We start from the raw sequence: 14974 nt of genomic DNA on the forward strand, positions 1-14974 counted from the left end.
TAGGCTGACACCAACCTTCGGCAAAAGCGGTAAGGAGGGCGATGAAGCATGCAGTCAACACAGAATTAAACTGCGACGGTACTAGAGTTAACACGTTAACAGAAAATAGATGGTTTTAATTTTTTTTTTGAGGGAGGCGACCATTCTGATTTGAGTCAGAGCCACTCAGTATTACGTCTGATCCATGGGCGGCTGCCAAAACGGGCAGTTTTGTTTCTCCTTTTCTTTTCCTCTCATTTCTTAAATAGTGGTCACATGCCTGCCCGGTAAATCAGCTCAGCTCACTGGGCCAAGAGAAAACTGTGCCTTTTCTTTTCTTTTTATTATTGGCAGAGTTTTCTGCTGGATCCCCGTGCCGGGCTGACTCACCCCGGGGCTGTGGAGTCACCGGAGCTGGCACGGGAAGCCAAGAGCGCTGCTGGGGCGATGGGGTGCTCTGCCAGGTGGATGTAGCCCCTGTTTAGTCACTGCTGGGGTTGCGTGCGATGAGATATAACGGTCGGCGGCTCCCTTAATCTGCAATGGAGGAGAACTATTGGAAAAAACACGGTACTATGTGAAAATAAACATAGACCCTATTGTGGTTTACAGACCCCCTAAATGGTTTACAGCGCTCTTCAAAATCTTTAACTGATGCATCTGAAAACGTAATCCGTCATCCACCTGGGGGTGTGTTTAGTGAAGTCTCACAGGTGTCCCTTCTTGCCCTTACGCTATTGATTATCTTTATATGTTACCTGGAAGTAGTAAAAATGATTTCTGATACAGTGTCTGGAGAGACGCGTAAGTCAGTGGGACAGTAATGGAGCGGGCCGTCGGGCACGCCGCCCGAGCTGGCTTTCTTGGCTGGGCGTTTCTGAGCAATGCAAGTTTTATAAAATTAAACACCGGCTTCCAGGCGCTGAGAGCAGAGCGCACCCAAGTCCCAGCTGAGCACGCCACGGAGAGCAGTGACAGGGGAGAGGGCTGCCGATGAGGGAGATAACAGGGAGCTGAGCACTGGGCACGTTCCTTGGACACCATTACATTTCCAGATAAGCATATCGTTAGCTGATGGCAAAGGCAGTTGACAGAAGTAGAGGTGGGTTATTAAAGGCAGGCGTGTATCTGACAGCGGGGTGTGCAAAGACCCCTTGGCACTCCTGTCGGGTTGAGGGGGAGAGGAGCTGAGCGACCCACTGGCTTTTTTGAATGGGGGGGACACGAGGGGGACGACTGGGTTGTGTCCCGCACCTGGCCTGGGGTCTGCGAGGGACCCCCTGGGCGGGTGGTGCCTCTGCTGCGGCGTCCCGGGACGCGCAGGAAGGATGGTCACCTCTTACGGGGGGTTCTCCATGAGCCGTTCCCCACCCTCTCTCGCCACTGTGTAACATACTGGAAAGGCTGCAAAAGCTGCCTGTCGGAAAAGGACCTGGGGGTGCTGGTCGACAGCCGGCTGAACATGAGCCGGCAGTGTGCCCAGGCGGCCAAGAAGGCCAATGGCATCCTGGGCTGTATCCGAAATAGTGTGGCCAGCAGGAGTAGGGAAGTGATCGTGCCCCTGTACTCGGCCCTGGTGAGGCCGCATCTCGAATACTGTGTTCAGTTTTGGGCCCCTCACTACAAGAAGGATGTCGAGGTGCTGGAGCGTGTCCAGAGAAGGGCAACGAGGCTGGTGAGGGGTCTGGAGAACAAGTCTGATGAGGAGCGGCTGAGGGAACTGGGGTTGTTTAGCCTGCAGAAAAGGAGGCTGAGGGGAGACCTCATTGCTCTCTACAACTCCCTGAAAGGAGGTTGTAGCGAGGTGGGGGTCGGTCTCTTCTCCCAAGTAACAAGCGACAGGACGAGAGGAAATGGCCTCAAGTTGTGCCAGGGGAGGTTTAGATTGGACGTGAGGAAAAATGTCTTTACTGAAAGAGTGGTGAAACATTGGAACAGGCTGCCCAGGGAAGTGGTGGAGTCCCCATCCCTGGAGGTATTTAAAAGACGAGTAGATGAGGCGCTTAGGGACATGGTTTAGTGGGCATGGTGGTGTTGGGTTGACGGTTGGACTCGATGATCTTAGAGGTCTTTTCCAACCTTAATGATTCTATGATTCTATATGGAGTGGTCACACACAGTTATGTAGTGGCCTGCTCCTCTGGGCGCCACGGTTGACTTTCAAGCCCACCATGGCGTGAATGCCTGTGCTGGACGGGGTCAATTCCTCCAACAGAGGCTTTAAAGGTCTTGGCCCAGTACCCTCTGTGGTGCCGCTCCCCACCCCATGGCAACTGAGGACTGGGGGTAGCTCAGGAGGGTACCATGAGGAGTGAGCCCCCGGCTCTGCGGGGATGTCTGCCCTGCAGCTTTTAGGGGCAATGTCCAGCCCCCCAGTGCCTGTAGGACACCCCACAGCCAGCACCTGCAGCCTGGGGGACCCCCACGAGCCTCCGCTCCCACTCTGGGGTGAGGCCTTGCAGCCCAATGCCCACCGCCATCCCTGGCTGAGACCCCCGGCACAGCCCCACACATGCGGGTCCCCAGGGAGCCCCCGGCCTGCTCCCACAGGGGTCCCACCCCTGTCCAAAGCGCCTCCCTGAGCCCCACTGCCCCAGAGTCCCCCATAGCCATGTCCCCCCCCCATAGCCATATCACCCCATAGCCATGTCACCCCATAGCCATGTCCCCTGCCGTAGCCATGTCCCCCCATAGCCATGCCCCCCCCCGTAGCCATGTCCCCCCATAGCCATGCCCCCCCCCGGGTAGCCATGTCCCCCCCCCTCCCGTAGCCATGTCCCCCCTTGGGCTTCCCCGCCCCACCCGTGGCTCTCCCCCGCCCCACAGCTGTCCCCGCCCCCTGCCCAAACCCCGCCCCCTCCCCAGGCGAGGCCCCGCCCAACCCCGGAGCCGCGCGGCACCCCGGTCTTCCGGCGCGTGACGCGCGGGGCGGGGAGGGGGGCGTGTCGCGGAGCGTCACTTCCGCGCCCCTCCCTGCCCCCGCCCAGCGCGGCCGGCGCGTGGAGCCGGTTGGCGGCGGATCCGGTCGCGCCTCACGAGGCAGCCGCGGGCGCGCCGCCGGGCGGGCGGGGTGGGGCGGGGGAGAGCCGGTCCCGCTCCGGTCCCGCGCCCGCCCCGCCGGCATGGGGCTCAGCTGAGGGCGGCGCCGGTGAGTGGGGCCGTGGGGCGGCGGGCTCGGCCCGGCTCGGCTCGGCTCGGCTCGGCTCGGCCCGCCCCGGCAGGTGAGGGAGGGAGGGTCCGCGGGCCGTCGCCGGGCCGGGCCGGGCCTGGCCTGGCCTGGCCGGGCCGGGCCTCGCCTCCAGCGGCGCCCCGCAGCCCTTGTCGCCTTGGGTTCGGGCCCTCTCGCCCTTCAGCCGCGCCGGCGTCTCCTCTGCCTGCAGCAGCCCCCGCGGGGCGGCCCGGCCCGGCTCGGGCGCGGAGGTCGTGGCGGGGCCGCCGCCGTGAGTAGCGGCCCCCCGCGCTGCTCGGAGCAGGTCCCGCGGCTGGGGCATCCCCCGCCGCCCGGGGAAGCATGTGCGCGGCTGCCCGGGGTCCGCCGGTCTCCGGACACGTGCGGCGCCTTCTCATCGGGCCCGGTGGTTCCCCCCTCCCCTCCCGCTGCCCGGCTTCGCGCCAGCAGCGCCGGGCTGCCCCGGGCCCCCCGGGTGGCACCTCCAGCAGCTCGGGCAGAAGTCCGCTTGCGCTTCTTCCGTCTGCTCCGCCCGGCTTCCAGTTCTGCCTGTGGGCTCTGGTTACCGAACACCGGTGCATAAAGCATTTCGCCGTTTGGGCACGCGTCAGTGTGTTTTGTGGTGGCGGGGTCGGTGGGAAATGTTAGTGCTTGTGTACCAAAGAGAAACTTTCCCAGCAGAGTACAAGAAGAGGACACAATGCGTCTCATCCATTTTTCAGCAGCTGAGTCAGTGCGTTACACTGCTGTTGACAAAGGTTATCGAGTACTTTTCTGTCAGCTGAGCTGTGGAGATGGTGATCTCGCACTGCAAGCACCTCTGACCACCGCTGCTTCATCCCAAAGAGGGGGCCTGTTTATGCTTGTTCAGGAATAAACAACGACTAGGTGGATTAAACACTGAGACTTGAAACGGAGTCGATGAGGCAGTTTTAAAAACTGCATCGATACTTAAGGTGAAGAGGAAGAACTTGAGTATCTGCAGTACTGGCTCTAAAAGCTTGCTGCTACCGCTAGTGCTCTGGCTTGCCCGCCGGGATCTGTGTATCCCTGCAGGTGCTGTGGTTGGAGGATGCTTTTGGAGCCCTCCAAGAAGCTGTTGTCTCCCTCGGCTGAGATAGCGTAGCCTCCAGCAATGGGAGATGGTTAACTCTAAACTGTTCTAACATGAGCGCTGATAGTTGTCTGGCCGCACCGACTGACTGCTTCCTCTTCATCTGAGCTTGCTGCGAATTTTGTTCCAGTTTTAGAATTCATTAACGTGTTTTCTTTGCTGCATGCACTCGCTAGAACTGTACGGTATTCTTAGCTAGGGCAATTAAGATTAAGTTTCATTTAGCCTATTCATTCCTCTGACTGTATTTTTTTTTTTTTTTATTGTAGGTGACTCAGCCCTTGTATGTATGAGATTTGTCCACACACTGGCTCTTCAGACAGGTTAGCTATATTTTTCTGCCATCAGTTCCATCGTATCTGAAAGAGTTGCTACTTTTACCTTTTATTAAAGTAAAACTGACTTTTGTACAACACTGTGTTATCTCCTGTAGAATATTGATTTTCTTGAACCTGTGGAGAAACAGCTTTTTTGGCATGATTTAAATATCCTCTATGGTATAAGTCAGGCCCTCATAAACTTAGTGCCCATGTAGCATCTCTTGGTATGTAGTGTGACAGTAAGGGCCACGTACTGCTAGTTTTGTAAGCTGCTTTTTCTTGTTGGCTAATTACAAACACAACTTTACAAAGTTTAAAGAAGATGTACTATGTAAATGTTGAAGTGCATAATTGACTTGGAAATTTATCGGTACTGGCTTAACTCTCCTGACTTCTAAGGAGCGTATTGTTAAGATGGCTTGGTGAAATAAAAATGTCGTTTATTGTTGGTGTAGTCACCTGTGAGGAAAAAAAAACTGGCTTCTGGCAGCATGGAGCGTTCCAGTGTGAGCGCCTAGGTCAGCTAGGAAAAACTGATGTGCTCTAAAGTACTCGGCTTTTAAAGTGCTTCAGAAAATGGGTAAGAGAGATCTTCTTGTTAACTTTAGTTTTGGTCAAAGCTGACTGTCTGTGCCACAAGGAGGAGAAAGCAGTGAAAGGGATCTGAGCAATTCTGCAGATGCTGTCTCCAGCGGAGCCGCTGGACAGCAGCTGCCGCCTTCCCGAATACCTTCCAGGAGCAGTGGTGCTGTTCTAGGTGCTCCGCTTGGTGTCTTCCAGTAGTGCTCTCTAGACTTGCAGCTCATTATGCTCTCACCCCTTTCTCCTCTAGGGAGGGCTTGATGGCTCGGGCAGGCACTAATTCATCCCTAACCTGAAGAGAGAGGGATGAAAGGTCCGAGCTGCCCGGTCAGGCAGCATGCAATGCCTGGCAAGGGAGTGTGGGGGCTGCCTAGCGGGGAGGGAAGTTGCATCACGATGGCTGAGTACGATTGAGAAACTTTGTGATTCAGTCCTCTTCTGCTAGTGTGCCATGTAACAGGCATGGTGCATCAGACAAGCTGATTTGCTGTGGTCCTAATAAATTATTTTTAAAAAGAAATTTAAAAAAATCTGTATTGACGTGGAGCCCTCAGATTAATTTTTCGCATTTGCCTCGAGGAGGTAGTATCCTCACTGTCTTCTGTGTGGAGTATAAAACAGTCAACAGGGGACAGATTTTCAGTGGTATGGAGACAAATTCCATTTATTCTGTGGGAATAAAATCCCTTTTTACTGTTAAAGCCAGGTCCAAGTGGGTTGCCCAAGTCATGGAGGAAATCTGTACTAGAAGTGGGAGCTGACATGGAAAGACCAGGTTTTCATCAAGCCTCTTAACCATTGCACCCTTGTTCCTTTTTCTGGCAACCTTCGGATGCTGTTTGCTTTATTTCTGCAAAATACCAACAGTGGATTACTTTGACTTAGCTTGTCCAAGGTCTGTTGTAGGAATTACTGCTTTTGGTGTGAAAAATGTCTAAGTTGAGTGGTACGCTTAAGCATCTTTAACAGCAGGCCAGGGAGACCTGTTTTAACACTTTCCTTATTAAGTGTCTGTCTGGTATGCACCTGATGGTAGCTGGCATGGAGGGAAGAGGTTTCATTCCTTTAATACCTTGTGAAACAAAGTCCTTAGTTAATTCTTCTAAAACTCTGAGTTTTGGAAATGAGCAAAAAAGGGCTTCCTTAGATTTCATTTTCTCAGCGTAATGTAAAAATGTATGCTTCTGCAGTGTACATTTAGACTCATCTTTTGAATGGCTTAAAAGACTTGCATTGGAGAACTGAGCGTGTATGTAAGTGTATGCTTTTTTGGGCAGGGATAAAGGGGGGTAGATTTAGACTAGATGTAAGGAAGAAATTTTTTTATGCTGAGGGTGGTGAAGCACTGGCCCAGGTTGCCCAGAGAGGTGGTGGATGCCCCATCCCTGGAAACATTCAAGGTCAGGTTGGACGGGGCTCTGAGCAACCTGATCTAGTTGAAGATGTCCCTGCCCACAGCAGGGGGGTTGGACTAGATGACCTCTAGAGGTCCCTTCCAACCCCAACTGTTCTATGATTCTGTGATTACTGGTCTCCACAGCATGGCATCTAGCATGGCCAAGCCTGCTTTGGGTCTGTAGGCGTGGTATTGCGCAAATTAGTAGGTTTTGTGTTCTTTCAGTGGTGAAAAAAACCCAACATCCTGACTAGTGCTTGGATCTGGGTATGTTTAGCATGGGAGAGTTCGTACAAAACAAATCCTAGTTCAAAAACCCTAATTTCCCAATTAGACATTTAAAAAAATATTTTAAATAACAGTAATGCTAAAGTGTTTCCCTTTCACTGTTACACAATGAGCTAAAAATATTTTTCATTCATAAAAAAAAGCTACTTTGTTAAATAATCTGCTTAGCAGAGAACAAAAGTTCAGTTTGTAGTAAACTGTAGTTGTATTATAGCTTCAAGTCGTCTGACATCTTTATTCCTGATTGAAATAAGACTGTAAACTTTAATCTTTGGTAGCTGAAAGGCAGACTTAAATAAAAAAGGATGGGTGATTCACAGTTACTCTTCAGGAGTTATGGATGTGGTCTACACAAAAATCTGAAGTGCTGTATGTTGCTGCTCCTTTTCTGAAATATGCAACTTCAGCACGGCCTGCCTGGAGCACTGTGCACGGGTTGGGATTGGGAAGGGGTCTCTGTGGCCGTGGAGTCTAGCTGCTTGCTCTGAAGTGGTGCAGTGTCAATCGTGGTGTTCGTAATCCTGTCAGACCTACCAGAATTAGCTGCATTTTGCATTCATTCTGCATTTTCACTTTTTCATTGTGTATTTTTCCTTTGAAATAATTTAGCCCTTTTTTGTAGTGCTGGTTTATTAGAATTGTGGCATTGCATTGTTCATCTTAAAGCAGCTCTTTGGAAGAGGACCAGGTACTGGAAATGGTAGCAAGTCCATTACTACTTTAGTTGGATTGAGACTTTAAGTGGTATTTAAGACCAAAAGACCATCCTTCAAAATCAAAATGCCTAACTCTTTCTTTTTTAACCTTTATTGAAGTTATGTGATGGTGACATTTTCAGTTTAGAAGGTACATACAGTAACAAAAATGGCAACTCCTTTAGATTTTATTCTAGCTAGATGATGTCAGAATGAAAGGTGATAAATGGCAATGGGTATGAACTCAGAGCTCGTGATCCTTATAAAGGGTAGGAGACAGAACAGCAAAATGAGAAGGCTTTTGAGAAATAGAAAAAGTAGTAAGACCAACTTATATTATGAGCTTTTACTGACTTCGGATGCAAGAAAAAAAATAGATGTTGAGCATGAAAGTAAGTCACATTATGAAGAACATGTATAAAAGATTAGTAGAGGCAGATATTGGAAAGGCCAAAGTGCAAATGGAATTGCAACTAGCAAGAGGCATAAAAGCTAGCAAGGTTCCTGTAGAAGTACGTTAATAGCAGGAGGAAGATTGGAAAATGTCTCTCTTGATTCAGTACGTATTTAGAGAAGGTGCAGAACATTTGAAGTGCTCGGTGCCTGTTTTGCTTGTCTAACATAGTGTCATGCAGGTGCTTAATCTTATTAATACTTGTGATGAGTTAGTATTTTACACTAGGGTGTACTTCCATTAGATGTTCCTGTGTCAGCTGGCCCTGATAAGCTTCACTGTACGATTTTCAAAACAGCTCAAAAAATGCAAAAATATTATCTAGAAATACTCAGAAGTACTAGAAGACTGGCAAAGGACGAGTCTTCCAAGAGGTATAATGGAAGAGAGCTGAGGAAGAGGAGTTCAAGTCTGACAGTTCACTTTATCTCATTTTTTTCCATCAGTTGAGATTAATAAGCAAACATTCTATTTTCAAGTGCTTGGAAGATAACTACAAGAAGAATAACAGCATGAACTGATTTGTGGGAAACCTAATTGTGTCCAAAGTCTAATACCTTTTTACTGCAGAGCAGAAGGCTTTGTGGCTATGGCAGAAGCAGTGGAGGTCTTGTCTCCTGATTGATCAATTTATTTAATAAGGTTTTCCACATTCTAGTGGCCTGATAAGTAAATGGAGACATGATCCAGGGAAAGTAGTCTAGGAAACGTGCAAAATTGGGTAGATGATCCTATTCAGAGAACAGTAATTACCAATTCAGTGTTGAAATGAGAGGTTATGTTGAAGGGTTCTGTCTTGGGTACGGTTGCCTTTAATGGAAGCATCAGTCAACTGGCTGATTAAATGTGCTTATTAAATTCTCAGGGACTATGTGTTGGGGGACATGATGAGAGTTCAAAATGACCTGGAAAATAGGATGAAATTCAATAGGGACAAATGCAGAGTACTGCACTTAGGCAGGAATTATCAGCTGTGCAAATGCAGGGTGAGGAATAACTGGTTAGGTACTAGAAAAAGGACCTGGGGGTGTACTGGATCACAAGTTGAACATGAGTCAGTGTCATGCTGTTTGCAGAAAAGGCAAATATCTTACTGGGATGTTTAAACGGGAGTATTGCCTGTGAGATGTAAAGTTTAAATCCGTTGGCTTTATTTGCTGTTGGTGTACTCTCAGTGTGCAGACAGCATCTGTTTTGGGTGCCAAAATTCAAGAAGAATTTGGACCACTTGGAAAGAGTTCAGAGGAGAGAAATGCATATGACCAGAGTTCGAGGAAACAACTTCATAAAGATGGAAGAAAATCCGAGTTACTTTGGCAAGAGATGAGGAGGTTAAGGAGAATGTAAGAGATTTCAAGTATTTAAAAGATTTGTAAGAAGGAAATGTTGTTTTCAATGACCATGGTGGGCAGGTTGAAATTGTATTAAGTTTCATGAAGGAAAACACCGATTAAGCTTTTAACTTTCTCACAGTAAAAATGGTACTTTAAGAAGTCTTTTATTGTGGCCATTAAGAACAAGTTCATGTGTTGAGAAAGACTAATATAGTTGGTTTAGGTTGGGGAATAGACTAAACTCGCTATTGATGTCCCTTTCATCTCATTTTATAGGATTCTAGTTTTAGTTTGTGTCAAGATTGGGGCAAGGAGGGGGAAATACTCAGGATTCTTTTTGTCCATCGCTTGGTCATGTCATATGTGAGCTTAGACCTTGCACAGGTTCAAATGGCTAGACTGTGGTGCTGGTATCGGTTTGGAAACATACGGTGTTCTGGATGTTACTCTCTTCTCTGGGATGCTGCCTCTTGCAAATGGAGCAAGTTTTCTTGTGCTGTCGGGATGTTCTAAGCCTCCCTGGTGGAGGTACTGCAGGATGGCAAGAGGGGTGTGTGTGTGTAACTTCAGTGTAGCAGAGCATTGAGGAATTTTCAATAATTTTAGTAGTCTTTGTAGCTTCAGATTACTACTTTGGACTCAGATGGTAATCCTAACGCTTCTGATCCCTACTTAGAAAGGTCCACTTTTGGCTTTGAAGATGTTTTTGAAGTACATGTATTTTGGTATATTCACCAGTACAGGGAGCCTAAGTGAGGACAGACAGATTTCAAAGTGGTAAGTCCAACTGCACGTCTAGTCATGCTATTTTATTTATCATTTATTTTCATGCACTCTTATAATTGCTTTTGATTGTCTGCAGTAGACTGCATGACAAACAAAGGATCCAACTGTTCCTTCTATTTCAGTGACTGACTTGCAAGATAACTGGAATGTGTGGAAACATTTAAATTAATCCTATGCACTTTGCTGTCATACCATGTCTCCAAATCAGTGAAGAAAAGTACAGTTACACTTTGAACTCTGGCCTTCAGATCTGCCACAGTGTTTAATGTCAACAATAACAAGAGCTTATCTTCTGGAGGATACGTTTAATGCAGTAGTAGATACCAGGAGCTGAAAGTTCAGTGATGTAGATAAGGGTTGGCCTCCAACGTGGTGATTGTACAGTGTGTTGGCAGTTACATTGCGTTACCTGCCTGACTTTACCTTCACCCCATAATAGTATTTATTGAACTGTATAACTTTTGGGTACAGATGAACTTCCTGAAAAGTCCTATTACTGTTGAATTGCTAGAGAATTTTTTCTCTAAGCAGAGGGATAGTTTTTCTTACCTCTGTTTCTCAAACAGAGGGACTGTTTTTATCTTAGAGGAGTGGAAGAATCTTAACATATCTGCCATTGTCACTAAAGTTGTGAAGGCTTGATCCAAAGCCCAGTGAATTCAAAGGGTTGTTCCATTGGCTTGAGCAGTCTTTGGCTGAGGGTGCTGCTGACACTATAGCAGTACTTCAGATCTGACAAGCCAGCAAAAAGTTCTTTTCAGACCAACTGGTAATTCAAACAGGAACATAAAGGGGCTGTCAAATGCGCAGTCTTACAGAGTACATTCTTTGGATTAACCCTATCTTCAGTTGGTCCATTGGACGAGGACCACAAGAAAGTTAAGTAGTGTTTCAAGCGAGGGTCTTGACATTACTTTCCTGTATCATAGCCATGCTTTATTGCTAGAGGCAATCTACTGAGCCCTAATACTGGCGGTATTGAAGACCTGTGGTGTGAAAAGGAGTAATGGTTTTGACTGCAGTTTGGACAGCCAGACTTTAAATGCCAACAGTGTATGGATGAAACACAGCTTCTGCCTATTTGTCGTTCTGTACAATTGTACTGCTGTGACAGTTATCTAATGCTTGGGTGATGCCAACCCATGGTGAAGGGCATGTGTCTGGAGCAGAGGCAGATGTAATGTGTCTGAGTGAACAAAAGCACTTGGAAAAACCCTGTTGTGCAGTCTCAGTTGGTTGAAAGTGTACTCGGGCTCTTGAATTCCTAAGTTTCGTTAGTTCAGCTACAAATCTTATTTTTTGAAATATAAATTGCATTTTCTTATGACCATGTCTTTTCCAGCAGAAATAGCTTTGCTATAGTAATAAACAGGCAAAGATGTAGGAATACACATAATGTTTCACCACACAAATTGTTTGCCTTTTGTAGGGGGAGAGCTCAAGCCAATGGAACAACCCTTTGAATTCACTGGGCTTTGGATCAAGCCTTCACAACTTTAGTGACAATGGCAGATATGTTAAGATTCTTCCACTCCTCTAAGATAAAAACAGTCCCTCTGTTTGAGAAACAGAGGTAAGAAAAACTATCCCTCTGCTTAGAGAAAAATACGTTACAGTCTTGTCAGCTTGACAGGGTCCTTACTCTGTAGCGTGCAAATGTAGGTATCCTCGTAGCGCTCTTCCCTCTGCCACCCTTTCCTTTATCCAGCAACATCCCTTCCCCAGAGAGACAGCTTTTGTCAGTAGTGAGACCTTTGGCATAATTGCGTTCTGAGCACGCATTATGAAGGATTTTTGTGCCTCAAGGTGGTACTGGTATGCTAGTAGCGTTCGTAACACCAGTTCTTAGCCTGTGGTCATTTCAGTAGTGATTATCTGGTGCGTTAAATTGCTGCTGTCTCTTTGCTGGGCACTGCTGGTCCACGTAACTCCACTGGCAGAATAGATCATAGGAGTGTTTTGCTCAGGTTTCAGTGCAAAGTATTTTGAATTTGCGTAGTGGAACAAACATAGAGTGCCTCAGTTTCTTCTGCTTGCTCTTATCGTCCGATGGCATAAATGTCTGGGAAGCAATAGTATATTAAATGCCATAATTGTCTGTCTGACTGAAGTCAGGTAACTCTTGTTATATGTAACATTGATGGATGTGGTAGGAGAACTTACACAGACTGTAGTCAGACAGTAATTGTGCTGGTTGATTAGCTACTGTCAACAGAAGCTGTATCGGGTTGAGAATATTTTGGTGTGCACCCTGAGAAAATGATTTCTGTTGACTTATTGCTAAATTGAAGTAGTTCACCTTTTGTAAAGCTCATTTTCCTTGGAGACTGTAATTTTTGATATTGTGGACATTGAGCTATACTTAGGCAGTTGAGTTCGCTAAGTTCGTGGGGCAGTATTTTGTGGTGAATCAACTGCTCAGTGTTTCACTGTATCCTCCCATCTTATCTTTGCTAGATTTCTGAAGCGTGTGTTTTATATCTATGCTTTCCTCTATCAGGGAACATCCTCATTCCTTGGGTGCTAATTTTTATTTTAGCTAAGTTAATATTTCTTAATTTTGAAAGTGTGGTAGTGTATCTATTAAATACAGCTATGAAAATGGGTGTGATGCCTATAACATCAGCTTGAAAGATAGTAAAAATAGAGTAACTTGTGGCCGATTCCCTTCTTAATGTTCCACAGAAATAAGGGAATGTTCAGAGCTTCAGTCTTTTTTCAAAACCTTTTTGATTGTTTTGCTTTTGTTCAGATAAAGTAGTAGCTTGTGAATTTCCTTTCCTGAGTTCTGTGGCCAAGGAGAAACCAAAGTGCATATTCATACAGCAGGTTGTGATAGTGTTTAAGTTGGGTCTTTCCTAAGTTCTTTTTTCTACCTTGATAAACGAAGGCATTTTTAAAAACTCTGCGAGGTGATTGGTATGTTTGCAGGTAAGATGGGAGTTAAGTTAATGTCTGTCAGAAAGTTGCATGTGTGGATTTCTAACTGCATTAATCACAGTGGTTTGCTAGGGATCTTGGGTAAAGCCTACTGCATCTGGAATCAGGCTGCTCTGCTGTAGTTTGTGTAAGGAGCACACAAAATTGAGGACTCCGCGGAGCCTCTGCAAGGGGTTCAGTTTATGCTTAATCCCGTTGAAGCTTCAGGGTGAGGTGTCAACTTTGACAGAGCTGCCCTGTGGTCACTTTTATGTAAACTGTGAATGTCCACCCCCTCTTCCTTTGTGTAGAAAGCCAGGGCAAAAAAACATTGCTTACTTTGTCTTTGAAGTGTTTTCAGAGATATTCTGTGCTCTGCCCTTGATCCCTTTACTGTGAGGTTTGAAGTGTAAGATGGGTGGGGATTTGGATGCTGTGGCACCATCTGGAATAGAAGCCTTAGCTTCATCCTGTAAACCAGAAGTCTAGAAACACCTGTGCTCATCAGAAATGGCACGTGGGGATAGTCCTGATGGGAACTTCTCATGTTCTAGAGATATTTCAGGGATCTGGGACTTGATGATAAGGAATTTAGTACCTATATAATTGCAAGTTTAATTCCTTGATGACTTATGAAAAGTCATTAAAATGTTTGTTTTAAATCTCTCATCTTGTGAGCCGCCATTGTTTGAATGTTCTTTTATGAAAACGTACTGGGTATGGTAAGCGGAGTCGCAGACTCACGGGATGGTTGAGGTTGCAAGGCCCCTCTGGAGGTCAACTTGTCCAGTCCCCCTGCTCAGGCAGGGCCACCTAGAGCCAGTTGCCCAGAACCATGTCCACATGGAATATATATATATTTTTTTGTAATATACGTAATGTTATTTAATGTTTCTATTCCATAGATGATTTTTTTCTTTTAACATCGGCACTTAATGTAACCAGCAGGTGCTTCTAGGAACGTGTGACTTTTCTTCCACTTACCTGTAAAGACTGAATATGTATGAGAGAAAACAGACACTTCTGCTCGTGAAAAATAGTTTTTAACCAATCTTTATTAGCCATTTGCATAGTGTATTATTTCCTGATTTATTTGTAGCATTAGTGTATTATTGGCCACGTGCAAATTCTTATGGAGGATGAGACATTGTAAGAAAGATATGTAGCAGAACTGTGAAAGATGCTAACAAGGATGATCAGAAGCATGGAATGACCTCTGTAAGGGAAGCTGTTAGTCATTTCTGCATGGAGAAAACTGAAGGGCGGGGGTTAAAACAGTTTATAAAGGAATCACAGGTGACAGGGAGGGAGTAAATAAGGCATGAGTTCACTGCCCCTTCAAATACAACAAGTAGAAGGCTTCTGCTGAAACTAGCAGATGGAGGGTCAAAATAAGGAAAGAAAAAAAAATCCTTCCCCATGAACTCAGGAATTCTTTGCTGCAGGATGTTGGCATGCTTAAAATGTGCCCCAAAATAATTAAAAAATTAAGAAAAATCCACTTAATATTAAATAAGATGATACGGTATTTGGCTGACGAAGCTCTTGAACTGCAAGTCACTGGGACTGGAGAGAGTCTACTGTGTAGTATCATTATACGACTCTACCTGTGATGGCTCCTTGACTGCTGCTCTTCGGGATGCTGGGCTAAGTGCACATTTGATCTGACCTTTCGGGGCTGTTATTTTGTTGCTCTATTAGCCTTCGCCAGGCTTTCTATTCTTCGGTTACTTTCATTCAAAGGGTATAGAGTAAAAGCTCCTCACCCATTTAATGTTTGTGGAGGATTGTGGCAGTCCTTAATGGTGCTCTAGAAAGCTGACCTCTGTTTTCACCTAATATTTATGAAAAAACAAGGCTGATGGGGGAAATCTGAGTGGAGCATCTGGACCAGAGGTATCTGAGAAGAGGCTACTTCAGAATATTTGGCTGGATGGT

General features: G+C 46.4%; 1 protein-coding gene across 4 annotated transcripts in view; it reads left to right on the plus strand.

Moving 5' to 3' along the window:
* The first annotated feature begins 3065 nt into the window (after positions 1–3065).
* ATP13A3 (ATPase 13A3) overlaps positions 3066–14974 on the plus strand; it is a 66554-nt gene continuing 54645 nt past the window's right edge. For 3 of the 4 annotated variants that reach the window (XM_076341066.1, XM_076341069.1, XM_076341068.1), the window contains exons 1-2: positions 3066–3127; positions 4532–4585. In XM_076341066.1, coding sequence (XP_076197181.1) covers positions 4548–4585 — 38 coding nt within the window. In that variant the 5' untranslated portion in view covers positions 3066–3127; positions 4532–4547. Of the gene's footprint in view, positions 3128–3831; positions 4105–4531; positions 4586–14974 lie in introns of those variants that run through there. The other variant, XM_076341067.1, reaches the window with a different exon arrangement.

The sequence above is a fragment of the Aptenodytes patagonicus genome, chromosome 6 (genome assembly GCF_965638725.1).
Source record: "Aptenodytes patagonicus chromosome 6, bAptPat1.pri.cur, whole genome shotgun sequence".
Lineage (NCBI taxonomy): Eukaryota > Metazoa > Chordata > Aves > Sphenisciformes > Spheniscidae > Aptenodytes > Aptenodytes patagonicus.